Consider the following 17,182-nt stretch of genomic DNA (forward strand, 5'->3'; position numbering starts at 1 on the left):
AACACGATGAACGAATAAACATCAGATCAGTTTGATCCTTTAAACAGAGGGATAAAAACCTTTATCTGACTATAGAGACTCGAGATCGTAAATATTGCACACGACTTTAATAAATGCCGTCACTTATTCCAGTCTGACTTCACCAGCCACCTATAGAGAAAAAATAACACATGAAAAGTACAGAGCTCATTCAGAACAATGTTCCCGCGTCATGATAAAAATGCAGAAAAGGATGTCTGTGAGCATAATAATGCTGAAGGATGAAGAGTGTGTGTGTGTGTGTGTGTGTGTGTTTGACCCAAAAGAGCAAATATTTCAGTTTATTTCTCCTTTCATGGATTTTATCTGGAATCATCTTCATGATGCGACAGAGTGATATTTCATCACATCACAAATATTCTAAACTGTTTCACATCATTTATAACTCCGTTTCGACGTTAAAAGTATTTGGTTAACATGAGACCTCAGCGTCTGATCTCAGATCAGATTTAGTGCTCTTTCTTAGCCATCAGCGTTGCTCATTAGCGGTGAGTGCGCTGGTCAGAAAGGCCGTATTTCATTGTCCCTTTGCCTTGACCCCTGCAATCCCCTGCTGCTTGACTCCCTGTTGCCTAGCAACCACATCTCATTACGTCCCTGAACTCACCAACTGGGGTTCAGGAAAGTGTCCTGTGCTCACGCTGTGCACTCGATAATGCTAATGATAACTGCTAACAGCAGTTACTGTGCGTCACTCAGGGCATCGATTACACACGCGGCCACGTCGTGCGATTCGCTCAATCGCTGCTTTACACAACAGGCTTAATTTGAAATTGAAAGAAATCAGTCACTTGAAAAGTCACCGATAACCAATGTGCTTCTGTGTGGTTAGAAGTACTCAGAACACGTACCCAGAATACGGGTTCTTCATGACGACGTGTGGTTAACGAGAACCTTTTTAGGGGCCACTTGGAGCCCTCTGGTTCTGACTGTAATCAATATGATGATAATTTCACTTCTGTTTAGAAATGAATTGACTTTCCACATTATATACTGCAGGCGATCAGATCCAACCTGCGTGTCCGTGTTCCAATCCAGTCATTTCCAGTCTGGCTGCTATAGTAATGATGCTGCACCCGAAAGTAGGAGGAGTTGACTGAAAAAAAAAAACCCACCAAAATTTCCCCACATGGCATCTGAGAGACGGAGGAGGCTCTCCTGCTCTGCTTTATTTCGTGCACCACTGTATCACCATGTTTCTTGGATGTGTGATGTAATCGTGAACTTGACGTGCTATTAGAAAGAAAAAAACCTGTCTGAAATCCGATCGGACTGGAATGGATTTGCAAAAACGCGATTTGAATTGTATTTCAAACTCTGCAGGAACGTCGTTTGTAAAATTCGGGTCTCGTGTCGTTTTCAGCTGTTCAGACTCACGGATCGGATACGCACGGAAATCAGACCTGTACGGCTCCAGGATTCCTTCATTTCGCTTACTGTCAGAGCCACGCCACACCCCACCCCACCCCGAGCATGTACCTGTCCTGAATTCGCTTCCTCTTCTTGCCAGGTACCTCGAGGAGCGAACGCGAGCCCGAAGCGGTGGAGAAGACTGATTGGTGATTGATCAAGTACGCTTTGGTCTCGCTACATCTCTGGCTAGAAGGATGGTTTGCGCTTGTGATTTTGATTATTGTAACAATCTGATGAAGTTTACGCGAAATATTCTTTGGAGTTTTTTTCCAGAGAGAGTTGTGTTACTTTCACAGGTGGTGTTGTTATGCGATGGAAAACACACACAGGAACATAATGATGATACTAGGCGAGCGGATAGTTCTGTATTTTGGGCTTGTACCGTACCATACTGTACTGCATTGTTCTTCGGTCAGGTGCTACTTCCAGTTTTTACTTCACATGGGGGCAGCCGTGGCCTGAAGGTTAGAGAAGCAGCTTTGGGCCCAAAGGGTTGCCGGTTTGATTCCCAGGACTGGCATGAAAACTGTGAGAGGCGGCGAACGAATGAACAGCACTTTCTCCTCCCTCTTTATCAGAACTGAAGTGCCCTTGAACAGACACCTAACCCCCAACTGCTGTGTGTGTGTGTGTGTTTCACTGCTTCAGATGGGTTCAATGCAGAGGAGGAATTTCACTGTACTCGAGTGTACATGTGATAAATAAAAGGCTTCTTCAGTTGTACAAAATGTTTTAATCTAATATAATTTAACAACCTAGACTGTCTATGGCTCTGTGTGTGTGTGTGTAGGGCAGTCAGACAGTGAATATGCATGACTGTGTATGGGGCATCTGTTTTGTCTGTGTAGGAGAGTGAAGTAAAGAGTCTTGGGAGTGTGTGTGTGAGAGAGAGAAGGCTTTAGTCAGGCCATTGTTGGAAAAGTGGGAGGCGGAGAGGGTTAATTAGGATCGTTAATTCTCCTGTTATTAGAGCAATGCTCAATCATTGTGCATGCGCGCACACACACACACATGCAGGTGCAAGTTCTCACAACTCTTTAGCGATGCAGCCTTAATGAGCCCTCTGTCAGGATCATGTGAAAGTGTGTTGACTCTGTGTGTGTGTGTGTGTGTGTGTGTGTGTGTTTACTGTATTCAGACGGCCTGATGGACGTTTGTTGATTTGCTCGCTTGAGCCTGTCAGAAGAAACCAGGTGTTCTTTATATTCTACACGCACATGCAGTATAAGGCATGTGATCATGGCGCTATTTTCGTGAGCATCGGAGTACGATTGTAAAAAAAAAAAAAAGGGGGTGGAGTTAATATAAATACAACCCTGATTCCAAAATAGTTGGGGCAAAGTACAAATTGTAAATAAAAACGGAATGCAATAATTTACAAATCTCAAAAACTGATATTGTATTCACAATAGAACATAGACAACATATCAGATGTCGAAAGTGAGACATTTTGAAATTTCGTGACAGCAACACATCTCAAAAAAGTTGGGACAGGGGCAATAAGAGGCTGGAAAAGTTAAAGGTACAAAAAAGGAACAGCTGGAGGACCAAATTGCAACTCATTAGGTCAATTGGCAATAGGTCATTAACATGACTGGGTATAAAAAGAGCATCTTGGAGTGGCAGCGGCTCTCAGAAGTAAAGATGGGAAGAGGATCACCAATCCCCCTAATTCTGCGCCGACAAATAGTGGAGCAATATCAGAAAGGAGTTCGACAGTGTAAAATTGAAAAGAGTTTGAACATATCATCATCTACAGTGAATTATATCATCAAAAGATTCAGAGAATCTGGAAGAATCTCTGTGCGTAAGGGTCAAGGCCGGAAAACCATACTGGGTGCCCGTGATCTTCGGGCCCTTAGACGGCACTGCATCACATACAGGCATGCTTCTGTATTGGAAATCACAAAATGGGCTCAGGAATATTTCCAGAGAACATTATCTGTGAACACAATTCACCGTGCCATCCGCCGTTGCCAGCTAAAACTCTATAGTTCAAAGAAGAAGCCGTATCTAAACATGATCCAGAAGCGCAGACGTCTTCTCTGGGCCAAGGCTCATTTAAAATGGACTGTGGCAAAGTGGAAAACTGTTCTGTGGTCAGACGAATCAAAATTTGAAGTTCTTTATGGAAATCAGGGACGCCGTGTCATTCGGACTAAAGAGGAGAAGGACGACCCGAGTTGTTATCAGCGCTCAGTTCAGAAGCCTGCATCTCTGATGGTATGGGGTTGCATTAGTGCGTGTGGCATGGGCAGCTTACACATCTGGAAAGACACCATCAATGCTGAAAGGTATATCCTTGTTCTAGAGCAACATATGCTCCCATCCAGACGACGTCTCTTTCAGGGAAGACCTTGCATTTTCCAACATGACAATGCCAAACCACATACTGCATCAATTACAGCATCATGGCTGCGTAGAAGAAGGGTCCGGGTACTGAACTGGCCAGCCTGCAGTCCAGATCTTTCACCCATAGAAAACATTTGGCGCATCATAAAACAGAAGATACGACAAAAAAGACCTAAGACAGTTGAGCAACTAGAATCCTACATTAGACAAGAATGGGTTAACATTCCTATCCCTAAACTTGAGCAACTTGTCTCCTCAGTCCCCAGACGTTTACAGACTGTTGTAAAGAGAAAAGGGGATGTCTCACAGTGGGAAACATGGCCTTGTCCCAACTTTTTTGAGATGTGGTGTTGTCATGAAATTTAAAATCACCTAATTTTTCTCTTTAAATGATACATTTTCTCAGTTTAAACATTTGATATGTCATCTATGTTCTATTCTGAATAAAATATGGAATTTTGAAACTTCCACATCATTGCATTCCGTTTTTATTTACAATTTGTACTTTGTCCCAACTTTTTTGGAATCAGGGTTGTACTTTATTTATCATATCAGCTCATCTCGTTTTCCGTAAGAGCCCGAGCGTGTGCTGTGCAGCATAGTGTTGTTTCTATAACGGTGTACCATTAAGTTATGGGTTTTTGTGTAAAGTAGCTGTTTAAAATAAAACCCTCTAACGCTATCAGTTCAAAATCCAGCGAGCTACAAATCACGAGACCAAAAAGGCAGAACTCAAGAATTCCGAGAACTTGCAGCTCCGCACCACACGACCAGGACACTGTTTGTTTTGGATCACTTTTAACATAAAATACGAAAAGTTGTGTAGAATTTTATTCATATGCGAGTCTGTGGTCAGATCCATAAAACCAAACTTGTAAGAAACGAGTCGGGGGGTTTTAAAGCTACGCTTCATCGCACGGGCAAATTTCACATCCTGCGTCAGCACACGTGCTTTAATTTCACACGGGGAGAAATCGTCATTCCCAACCGCGTTAACAACACTTCCACGTCAAACCAGCAAATTACACAAAGTTAAAGCTGTTATAAGACACAACCCGTCATTTTCAGTTCCATGTCCCTTTTAAATAAAGACTCCTTTCCTGCACATCCGGGGTTTTTAATGGTGTGGTGGTGGTTTTTTTTCCCTTTCAGTTTCCTAACCTGGCGGCACGGTGGTGTAGTGGTTAGCGCTGTCGCCTCACAGCAAGAAGGTCCGGGTTCGAGCCCCGGGGCCGGCGAGGGCCTTTCTGTGTGGAGTTTGCATGTTCTCCCCGTGTCCGCGTGGGTTTCCTCCGGGTGCTCCGGTTTCCCCCACAGTCCAAAGACATGCAGGTTAGGTTAACTGGTGACTCTAAATTGAGCGTAGGTGTGAATGTGAGTGTGAATGGTTGTCTGTGTCTATGTGTCAGCCCTGTGATGACCTGGCGACTTGTCCAGGGTGTACCCCGCCTTTCGCCCGTAGTCAGCTGGGATAGGCTCCAGCTTGCCTGCGACCCTGTAGAAGGATAAAGCGGCTAGAGATAATGAGATGAGATGAGTTTCCTAACCTTGTGTCTCTTTATTTTTGTATAACGAATCATTGTAGTTGTCTGTAGGTTTCTGAAAGACGGCAGCCTTTTTGTTTTTTTGTCCTCTTCCTATGCAGAGTCCTGCATGTTCCTTTTGTCAAAAAAGTGTCTTGTTTTTCATCCTTTTTTAATTCCATTTCTTTCATACGAAGACTTCTGTCCTCTGCTTGTCTTTCGTTTGAAGGCGCCTATCACTTTTATTTTTATGTATTGTACGTAAAGCCTCCTGTCCTTTTTTTTTAACCCTGTATTTCTTTCAAATGAAGTCTCGTCCTTTTAAAATTTTAGTTTTCCATCTGAAGACGTCGGTCGTTTTCTCGTCGTCTCGTCTGTCGTATGAAGACTCCTTTCCTTTTTTAATTTCTTTCACATGAAGCCTCCTGTCTCTTACATGTTGTTTATTCATATAAAGACTCGTGTCCTTTGAAATAATGCGTCTCTTTCGCGTAAAGCCTCATCATTTTCAATTTCTTGTCATCCTTTTAAGGCCTGTATCTCTTGTTTTTCGTACGAAGATTCTGATCTTTTTAATTCTGCCCATTTCCTTTTAAAACATTTGTCTCCTTCACATGAAGTAGTTTTGTAGGACAATTTATTATTCAAGGCTCTTTTAATATCAATAATTCTTTGTTCTCTGGTCATTTTTTTTTCTTTCGAAGACTCGGCCTTTTTTCAGCCACGCTTCTTTTTTTTCCATCACTGTGCACGTTGCCTGTTATCGGTCGGCAGGTTTACGGCTTCTTCGTCACTCTGATGATTTTAACTGAGCGTCTCTTCTGTTTTAAGCTCTTCCACGTCTTTGCCAGTTTTCTTGGCGTGTTCAGTCCATCCGTCTGTCCACCTTTTGGCAGGAGGATCCCCGGTTTGAGGGAAACTCCAGAGCACAGAGTTCAGCTTTTCGCCAGAAAACGCACCCAAGCATGCGTTAACATTAATGTTGTACGTCGGGTTTATTTTCTAGCATCGGACAAAGCTAGAGCGAGAGAATAGTTTCAGTGCTCGACAGCACAACCTCCCAACACCTCGTGGTTCCTGCAAGCTCAACCACGTGCGCGCACACACACACGCTGACTCGTATGACGTTTCTGGAGTTCCCACGCTGCGTAACAACTGCTGCGTCACCAAACTGCTTTTTTTTTCCCTCTCTCTCCAAGCCTGCGTACTCATACTGCTCATAGTGCGCCATCTTCAACCTCTCTCTCTCTCTCTCTCTCTCTCTCTCTCTCTTTTTCTTCTTCCTGTGTTTTTGTGACTTTTATCTCTTCTGTTGGTTCTCTTTCCTTTCTCTTCTGCTTCGCTGTGGTCATGACTGAAGTGCGCTCTAATTTAACATCTAGCAGACGAGCGTGTCTGTTGGTCTGTTGCGTTTTCCACACACTGTTCTGTTGCTCCTCTGCTGTGTGGAAACGTTAACTCGTTCCGTCCTTGGATTTAGAGGTTCGGTTCGCTGTTTGCGTGTGAGATTCAGGATCCGGAAAACTGCCTCTTGGAACTTGAACCCAATGACCCTTTGTTTTTAGAACGGTGTCCGTTCTCAGAATTATATAACGACTGTGTTTATTACTCGAGGCTGAGCAAACCTTGCCCCGGATTTAGACCCAAACCTGTAGCTCGAGGTCACGTGACGAGTCGTTTCAGTAGAAGATTAACAAAATAGTGAGCATGCGAGGTCAGCTGACTTGTATTTCTAAATGGGAATGACTCAGCTGTGTTGTTTATCTTCAGATCAGTGTGTGCGTGGTTATAATAAGCATGGAAGGTAACACGCAATATCATTGCCATCATATCAGGTCTGTGTTTGTGCCCCGCTTTGGTGTGACGAGGTCCGTCAGCTGCACTGCGCTGGGTATTTCACTGTCACTCACTTTTTCAGTGGTTATCCTGCATTCCAGGCCGTGTGTGTGTGTGTGGGGGCACCACAGCTCAGCGCAGTCCAGTCCGGCTGTTGCAAACCACCGAGACACAGATGGTCGCTGGTGATAGCACATACCAAAGGCGTTGTTTAGGACAGGCAAGCCGGAGGAGATAATTGACAGCCAGAGAGAGAGAGAGAGAGAGAGAGAGTGTGTGAGACTCCCATCCCCCAGCATAGGCTCAAAGCCGTACACTGTGTACACACACACACGTGCACGCTCACACACACATACACATTGTGCAGAGCACGTGCCCCCCCTTCTCCTTTCTGTTCACCCAACCCCCATCTTCTCGTCCATCCTTCTTTCTTTCTTTCTCTCTCTTTCCCTTTCTCACTCTCTCTCTATGTCTCTCGCCCTCTTCCCCTCCTCCATGTCTGTGGTTCACCCTAGCAGCAGAGTCGACACCGGGCTCCGATTGGTGGCTCGACTCTTTTGTGCATGACGTAGTCAAGTGTGTATGTGTGTAGGAGCGTATGAGTGCGTACGCGTGTGTGTGTGTGTGTGTGTGTGTAGGTGGGGAAAGGGGGGGCATTCACATCAGTTGGCTAAAGAGAGATAGAAGGAAAGGGAAAATAGAGAGAGGGAGGGGTTGTGTGTGTGTATATCTATGTATTACTGTGTCTGTGTGTGTGTGTGTGTGTGTGTGTGTGTGTGCGCGCAAAGAGTGCAGTGCCGATAGTGATCACATGGGCTTTAAATAAAACCCTCCCGTGTGTATGTGCTCGACCCGCAAAGGGGAGGAAGTGAGACAGAGAGAAAGAACGAGGGAAGGAGAGAGAAAGAACGAATGAACACACGAACAGGATCAAAAAAAAAAAAAAGCACAAGATGGCTTCCTGAATGGACAGAAAAAGAGAGCGAGGGAGGAAAAAATAAGAACGGGAAAGAGCGAGAGAGGACCAGAAAGACAGAGAACGAGGGAGAGACACGGAGAGAGAGAGAGAGAGAGAGAGAGAGAGATAGCTGAGAGGCTTTTGATGGGGATACGACTAGCTGGTGGTGAGAAGAAAGCAGCAGCGGGACTGAGAGGGTAAATATTTGTCAGATTTGAGACTCTGCCCAGTTGTACGTGTACGGTATATGGTAGGGGGAGGGAGGGGGGTCATTAATTTTTTTTTTTTTTTTTGGGGGGGGGGGTGACAGAGCAAAGACTGAACAGTAGAATAACCAGATGGTGTGTGTTGGGGGTTAAAAACTATTGTTCATTATATTGTTGGAAGTAAATCAGATTATTGATATACATACTGTTAGTTTCTTTGATTTAAATAATGTTCCTATAGCCATGAATCACTGATGCGTTATAATTGATACAAGCCAAAAAAACAATGAGTGAGATTGATGTGCATTGACCAAGATGAGATAAGAAGCTGAGTGGGACGCTTACATAATGATCAAAACGCTCTTTCTGAGTCACGTCACGGCAGCTGTGCTTCTCTGGAGGTCAAATGATGATTCACATGTTTAATTTTTTTTATCAAATCTTAAAAAGACTCCACAAAGAGCTGCTTATCTGTTATTCATCACTGCATCTTCTTGATTGTTAATCTTGCCCTCTCTCTCTCTCTCTCTCTCTCTCTCTTTCCTCCCTCACTGACTGGACTAGAAGGTGGACCGTCGTGACGTCGGTATAAGAGCGCCGCACACCTTAACCCCCAACCTGGCCACAGAGGTGAGTGTGACGTGCCTGTACCGCTGTGTCTCTTTTTCAATTTATGGCACGGTGAATTTCGGTGTCCTTGCGATTGCTGACGTGTTTCAAGTGCGATTTAATCTGCATGACTTGCTTTACTGACGAACAGCTGTAGACACACAGACACCTGTGAACTGCAGGTGCTGCACCGGTGCAGCTTTTGTGAGCTTCACGTCAGAGACAAACGAACACTGAATAATCTCCACGGAGCACGGAGGCTGAATGCCCGCTCGGTTGGCATGGTGTCGGAGAGAGCGCCGGTGCTGTTTTGATTGGGCTCGAGCAGGCCCTGGTTTAAAGAGCCCCGCGCTTGGTGCTTATTGGAGGAAAGAGTGAGCGAGGGAAAGAGGAAGAGCGAAAGAGAGGCGTGAGCGTACCCTGGCCAAGACAGAACAGCAGAAGGCCTCACTCTATTCCTCTCTCAATTTTTCTCACTGCCTTTCTTTCCTTTTATATCTGTCTCTCTCTCTCACACACACACACACACACACAAATTGAGAGAGGAAGGCGGGGTCACCAAAGTTTCCCAGTCATTTGAGGTAACGGGAGTACAGACGCATGCGCCGTTTGAAGCACGTGGTAGGTTGTTTATGAACTGGAGTAACCTGTAGCATGGCTATTCCAGGCCTTGACAGCTCAGACAGCAGTGTCTCACTTACGTTCCATGCTACGCTTTCCGTCGCTATGCTGTCTCTTTTTGTCCACAGGCAAAGGCATTGGGAAATTTCTGGATATTATGGATATTACAGATATTATGAAACTCTCTCCGAACTCTCGGGTTGTCTCGGTGGTTAGAACTCCAGCTAAAGGTATTTTTTTTTAAATAAGACGTGCGGTCACCTGACAGGACGTGTGATTTAGCTCCAAATCATTTTTGTGACTGTTGCTGAAGATCGCTGGGTTCGAATCCGAGTCGGTTTCCAGATTAACTGACCTTGTTAATGTTTAATGTTGGATAGTTTCCCTCCTCCAACCTTGTATCTGACCTCTGAATGTTTGTGTATGGGCTCTGTTATAGTAACGGCTTATACGACTGTCTAGATAATGCGTAAACTGGAGCAGTGGTTTTGTGACACACAATCGATACGCATATGTACGCAAATACGTTAGATTCCTGAGGTTTTGGTATTCATGGCTGTGGCTTATGATTAAGCCATATGCTGTCTCTCTCTCTCTCTTTTTTTAAATGACTGAAAAAGTACCAAGCTATAATTTTTAAAAGGCTGAGAACTTGATAAGGGACAACTATGACATGACATATTTCTATCCTGTAGGTACAAGTAGTGTTTGAGAGTTTTATTCAAGAGGCTTAAACACAAAGAACTTGGTGGTGTTTAAGATGGCTGTTGTGGATCATTTTGGTTTTGTCTGGAGAACTAATGGAAGTTTTGGATTAATCAAATAATCCAAGAAAGAGATATCCATCAAGGGACTGGAAGGGTCGTGTAGTGTATATCGTTCTACAGGAATATTTCGCTTTGGTCTTCTATAAGAAATCTGTGTGAATTTTACATCTTACAGATGACTGAAGTTGATTATGTTACTCCTTGAACCGGAGAATTGAAGTAATTTCAGTTTCCTTGTTCGCTCTTTCTCATTTGATGGTAAATGCTTTGAACTGAAACGACTTCAGATCCACTCGCTGTGAACGAGTTTCCACCAACATGACAAAAAACCTGTACAGATTTATAAGAAGAATAGAGAGTTACTGAGAAGCGTGAAGGCTGGAGGTAGCGTTAATGCTCAGCGCCGTCAGCTTTCAGTCACGAACTCTTCGGATCCTTGTTCCACTCTGTCAGCAGTTCATAAAAATAAACAAACAAACAAACAAACAAAAAGCAGCATGATCCACCTGTTTCACATTTATGAGAACGTCAAGGTGTTTTGGCTCACATCAACACGAAGATCCATTTGGGGTGCGAAGAGCATGTACAATAAACATGGTGTATTTTCATTAAAAAGAAAGCTGGCGCACCACATTAAAAGGGCCAGTGGAAAGTGTTTCGTAATGTTTTTTTTTCTTTCTCTCTTTCGTGTGGCACGGAATCCCCGCGGCATTATGGGAAAGGGTTAACATTGACCTAGTTTCTGTGGCAACAGTGAGTGGTGCATGACATCACGGCTACAATTATAGCACAAGACCGCCTTCATGGCTGCGGTCATGTGACACAGCAGCGTGTGTGTGTGTAGAAAGTAGGGGAAATTTTGAGCATGCGTATGTGAAAAGATTGTTTAAAGGTAAAGGAAGTTGTTGGTTTTGGTGTTTAAAAGGCTGTTGAAGGTCCGGACGCCGTTTCAGGGTCTTATTGTTCGGCTTTTCACAATCTGAAGGATGTAGTTTACCTCAGCTATTCATTACGGGAGCATGCGTAAGCTCACTTCAAGGTTATTCTCCGGCATTATGTAATACATACGGTATTAAATCATACTAAAGCCAAGCAGTCAGAGTAAGGTTCATTCCTGAGCCTGTGTGGCTGATTAACTGTTCTCTCTCTGGAGCTTTAATTGACTGAACGTGGCCACGGATTTACACCCATGTGTGTATTATCTTTATCTCCACCGCTGCGGTGATGTCTACGGCACATTTGTCTTTTTGACTGTCACTCTGTCTCACTATTCTTGGAATTCTTAGAAGTGGCATTTTAACGATCTATGATTTGGGGGCCCCCTCTTCCTGTTTTCAGTGTGTAAATGTCGTATCTCTGTACACACGCAAACAGACACACACGCCTTGGTGCCTGTGTAAGCAGTCTTGTTCATTGCGTCTCATTAGACACAACAATGTCAGAATATTTTTATCGTCTTCGTTTTTTTTAATTGTAGTGACAAACCTCCCAGGCAGAGTCTGTACTAAACAAGAGTGCTCTCGGAGCACAATATCCCCTGCTACAATATACTGCAAATGAAATTGCAATATGCATATTACTGTCTTAGAACAAAGCCTTTTGCCAAGTTTCGTGAAATTCCTACAAAGATTGTGAGAGGAGTTGATTTCAGAAGGCGAGAACCCTTTCTGGGACGGACAGACAGACAGACAGACAGACTTTGCCACAACATAATCCCCCTTTGGGCTTTTCGGCCAGCGGGGGATAAAAAGTGTTTTGTACCACCAAAGAAATCACTTTTTATTTTTATTTTTTTGGAATCTCTCATACTCTCTCCAAAAGGTTACTCCTCTACTGTACAACTCCTCTCTGTGGGGGAGACGAGGGGTAACAGGAGGACAGAGGACAGGAAGGGAAGGAGCAGCAGTAGCCTAGCCTGACAAAAAGCAATACTGGACAATGTGCAATATAAATGTGCAATACCTCTCCTGCTGGACTTTTTTCATATCTTTTTTTTTTCTTCATATCTTTTTTTTTATATTTGTATATGTAAATACTTAATTTAATTTAATTTATCTAGAAGTTTTTCTCTATTTTCTATTCTCTGTTTATCCTGTAATGATGCTGCTGGAATTTTAATTTCCCTGAGGGAACCCTCCCGAAGGGATCAATAAAGTTCTGTCTAATCTAATCTAATAGATAGATTTCCTAAAACATGTGTTCCCACAATTCCAAGACAGCGGTGGAATACCTTGTTGTGAAAATGGTTTTCTGTGTTCAGGATTTTAACTTCCTGTTTGACCGCTTTGTATAAATAACAGTTATTCCACGAAATCGAGTCGTACATGAGCTGATAGCCGACGAGGCGCATAACACCGAGTTGTCTGTAATCCATGTACGACGAGATTGAGTGGAATAACTGTTTTATTCTATCCACATTCACTGGATTTCGAGAAACGGAGCCTTTTTATTTTTAGCAAACTCGATAAATAAAAAATTCATATAAAACAGCCGACAACATAATTTCTGCTTAGAATGTGAACAACCCAGCGAAATGACAGGAACAATTTGTGAAAAATGCGATAATAATAATCCTTGAAAAATAAAAAAAAAGATACATTCTTACCATCAAATACTTTCGTTCCATACTTTGTTGCTTTATATTTTATTTTTTGGGGTTTTGTTTTCGAGTCAAGTTTTTATTTCGTCCTCAGTTGGTTCAGCAACACGCGCCGCCGTTTAGTTTTTCTCTACTCACAGTATAGTAGCATGGGTGCAAGTATAAAATTTTCAAAAACCTGAAAAGTCTGACAAAGTCAGACGTGCATAGCGCAGCCACGCGGGGGGGCGGGGTTACAAAGGGAGGTGAGCCCCCCTTAGGGCTCGAAAACAATTTAAATTACAAGTTAAAATGGTTGTCTCTCATGCAAACATTTATAATATTAATAGTTATATGATTTGCATATTCACATCAAATGTTTAATACTTTTCATCAATTCATCTGAAATAATATTTCAAGTACAAGGCTTGATATTTCAAAACATCCAGCAACTACTAATTAAAATGTTGAAACACCCATTTTTAATATGCTTTTGCTGTGATACCTTTTTTACAATATATACACAGCCTGAGTTAAAATAAGGGGCCGCATGTCTTGATGTCCTCAGAAACTCCTGGATTTTAGCAAATAACAAGATTCAGCTTTTTCCATATCCAAAAATATCTATATTTTATAATCCATTACTGACTACAAATGAGTTTTCAACCCAACAACCACATTAGAAAAGATGATAAAAAAGCTAACAAACTTATTTCAAGACCGACCTTACTTTTATTTCATAACTGAAAGGTAATCAAATGTAAAAAAAAACAAAACATGTTTATAAAAGTGCGTGAAACATGATATCACACATGTATAACACCGTGAAACAACGGGCTAGCCAGGACCGCTTGTCGGTGAGCGGCGTATAAATTGAATGAGGTTTGTGGCAAAGACGAGATGAAAAGATTTGTCTCGTGTAGAGACCGTACCGCGGTAACCCGGTAATACGCCGAGAGTGAGACAGTGAGAGGGCCACCCCCCCCCCGAAAATCTCAACGGATTTACACGATTTGGAAAAATGACTTTTTCAGAACCGAAAAAACCGGAGCTTCCGGCACATGCCGGAAAACTTGCCCCCGTGTAGTAGTAGAGTAGCCAATCAGAGCACGTGATTGCTCATACCCAGTGAATGTGGATAGAATAAATAAGAAAGCATATTTTGTTCATGTTGTCAAACAAAACATGGTGTCTTTGCACTTCATCATGGTGTGACCAAACCATAAAACCAATGCTTTCAAGTGTACTTGTGTTGGTTTGGATTAGACCGCTCTCTCCTTATCGACTTTGTGATCTGTCTGTCTCTATCTTGCGTGCACTCTGTCTCTCGTTTGCTCATACATTCCTTGCTTTACTACTTGTACAGTAGTGGGTGACTGTCATTCAGCAGTCTGCGAAAGCTGAAAGCTATCGGAGTGTCGCATCTACGCTGTTCAGGCCAGAATTGCGGCGTCCTTTTTTTGTAACGCCAGGCCAGATAAGCTCCGCTGTGCTGGAGAAAAGAGGGTCATGTTTTGTCTGCGTGAGGTAGCTGTTGATATTTTGGGTTTACTTGATGTGGAGCAGCAAATCACCCTGATCATCACAGAGACACGGGACATCATCACCACCTTCTGCAGAAATGAATTGAGACGAAGAAGTATTGCATAGTGATTCCGGCGATGATGCTTTAATGATGAACTCTTCCTTGGGATATAAATTGTATTATCATGATATCATCACTAGGGTGTTTTGTTTTTTTTCTTTCCCCTGTCTCTTCAGTCCCTAAATGCATTGTGATTGGATGTCTGGGGTTGTTGTGATGAACAAGCAGCACACGCAATACTGCAGTCCACACTGCAACAGGATCCATAAAGAGTCACTGGCCCTTTAAATGCGGCTATGTCTGCCTCGAACATATGGGCAGCTAATCTTAGCCTGACTCCTGCGAGGAGACAAGAAAGAAAACCCTGGCAACACGCCACCATTCAGAGCTAGAACAAGATCATTTTCTCTCTCTCTCTCTCTCTCTCTCTCTCTCTCTCTCTCTCTCTTTCTTTCTCCCTTTCTTTTCTCTATTTAGGAATATTACAATAGTCCACTGCAATGACTTTGTCGAAGCCATAATGCATCTTTCCTTTTCTCATGTGCTGTCTGGTGTTTAACTCTTCTGTTTTGCTTTGCAAATTCCCCTCTTTCTCTTGTCCTCAGATTTAAATCGCCCAACAGCCTGTTTCATGTACAATGTACATCAGTAACATCGAGCAATTCTGCGACGTCTATGGCTCTTTTCATTTGCTCTTCTCATTTTTCTCCCAGCATTTATTGTTCATCGAGGTTGTTCCTGCGCTGGTTTATTCTCTCTGTTCCCCCTCGTGTGTCCCCTCTCCTCAAATTTCGCCTGGTTTTTTTGCTCTTTGTACAAAGAGCACTCTCTTTAGTCTTTTATTCTTTGCAGGTTCCCCCCCTTCTGTCCCTCTGCCTTAGTGAGAGATGAGAATGGCTCCACCCTTCCCCCATCTTTTTCTTTTTCTCCCTATGAGTCGTAGGAATATATGTGTACGGAGTTTGGGGGTGTCTGAGCGTTGCGTGCCGACTTACACGTGCCGAGTGTCAGACAAGGCAAAATGGCAACATGCGGACGCGCACACACACATCACGTCAAAGATATGGCGCATCCGTGCGATGGGAGAAACGGCGGTAAAGTACAAAAGAATGACCGAGACAAAGTGATTAAAATGGAGAGAGTGAAGAAACAAACAAAGAGACGAGAGGAGACTGAAGGAGGTTGACGGTTGCATTAGGACATGGGTGGTGTAAAAAGAAAACGTTCATTCATGACTAACGACCCCATTCTAACGATCTCTCTGACCCGAATCGTCGTGTCCCTCTGTGTCATGTGCCTTCGCTTGCATATGACTGGATTTAGCTGTTAACGAGGCCCAGTTATGATCACCTGCTCTAATGTTTCGCAATGAATTTTTTATGCTTAGTTTTGTCAATAGGCATATGCCGATGATCTGTTATCCCAGAGGGGAAAAAAAAAATCTCTTAATTTGCTTACTCAGGAGTGCTTTGGATGGGTAAAAGTTCTTTAGAACGTTTCAGGGTCACAGCGGATACTGGGGCTGTCCCGTGAACACTGGGTGCAAGGCAGGAGACTTCACCCGAGATAGGATGCCAGTCCATCGCAAGGTGCCATCCAGTCCCACGTTAGCAATATAGCAATGAGGGTACTTCAAAAAGTTCTCAGCCTCACCTGGAAACAACGGGCGTAACTCCTATTTTGGGGCATAACTGTACACTATAAAGCCTTAGATCATTGTCCACAAAAACTCAAATCAAAGAGAAAAGGAGAGGAACACTTTGAGCTGGCGTACTGTTGCTCCAGGACAATGCGCCCGTCCACACAGCACAGGTGGCAGGGGCAGAAACAGCCAAATGTGGCTTTGAACTGTTGCCCCATGCACCTTACTCACCCGACCTGGCACTGTCCGACGTCTATCTGTTCCCCAAACTGAAATCCAACTCAATTGCGTGGTCGCCATTTTCAGAGTGACGATGAAGTCATCCATGCTGCTGAGGAGGATCCATGCTGGAGGCTCAAGATGTGACCTCCATCTTCCATGAAGGGATAGTGAAGCTTGAACATCGGTAGACCAAGTGCACTGAAATTAAAGGAAAAATAATGCAAGAACAATCTTTCTCCTGTGACGTTTTCTGGGTGAGGCCGAGAACTTTTTGAAGTACCCTCGTATCTGCATGTGGGAGTTTTGGGAGTTGGGAGCAAAGCCACACAAATATAGAATACTCCATACAGACTGTAACCTGAGGCCAGGATTAAACCCTGAAGATAGATGTGAAGCCGAAATGCTACCAACTGGCCACTGATAGAACATTCTGTTCCTAAAGGCCCAGTCACACAGCCAAAACTTACGATTTACGCATGAATTGCGCATAAATTTCGAGTCGTGCGCGATTCATCAGTGCTGTGCGTAATTCATAAGTTTTTCTGACGTGGAGCATCAGTAGTTGTCAGTGGATGTTCGACGAATCGGGTTTGTGCGCGATTCCAGGTTTTGAGCTGCTCAAAAATATTGATCACGCACAAGTATGCGCGATTGTGCGCCGTTTAACGTAATTCGTGCGTCCTTTGCCGTAGTTCTGACGCGGACAATGTGCGACATATGCGTGGACCGTTAGTGGTTGATCGCAAGAAATTTACCGCTACCGCGCACGTCGATGACTTTTCACTGACGAATAACGCACATATCACGCATGTCTCGCTGTAGTAACACGTA

At 43.6% G+C, this 17,182-nt stretch overlaps 1 protein-coding gene across 3 annotated transcripts in view; it reads left to right on the plus strand.

The window, feature by feature from the left end:
• tet3 (tet methylcytosine dioxygenase 3) overlaps positions 1–17,182 on the plus strand; it is an 83,267-nt gene that overhangs the window by 24,118 nt on the left and 41,967 nt on the right. The window contains exons 1-2 of one of the 3 annotated variants that reach the window (XM_060907511.1): positions 7,949–8,318; positions 8,892–8,957. Coding sequence is in view for 1 of the 3 variants with exons in the window: in XM_060907508.1 (XP_060763491.1) it covers positions 8,892–8,957 (66 nt within the window). In the remaining 2 variants the exon portion in view is untranslated. Of the gene's footprint in view, positions 1–7,948; positions 8,319–8,891; positions 8,958–17,182 lie in introns of those variants that run through there. The other 2 variants (XM_060907512.1, XM_060907508.1) reach the window with 2 other exon arrangements.

This window comes from Neoarius graeffei, chromosome 24, assembly GCF_027579695.1.
Source record: "Neoarius graeffei isolate fNeoGra1 chromosome 24, fNeoGra1.pri, whole genome shotgun sequence".
NCBI classification, from domain to species: Eukaryota; Metazoa; Chordata; class Actinopteri; order Siluriformes; family Ariidae; genus Neoarius; species Neoarius graeffei.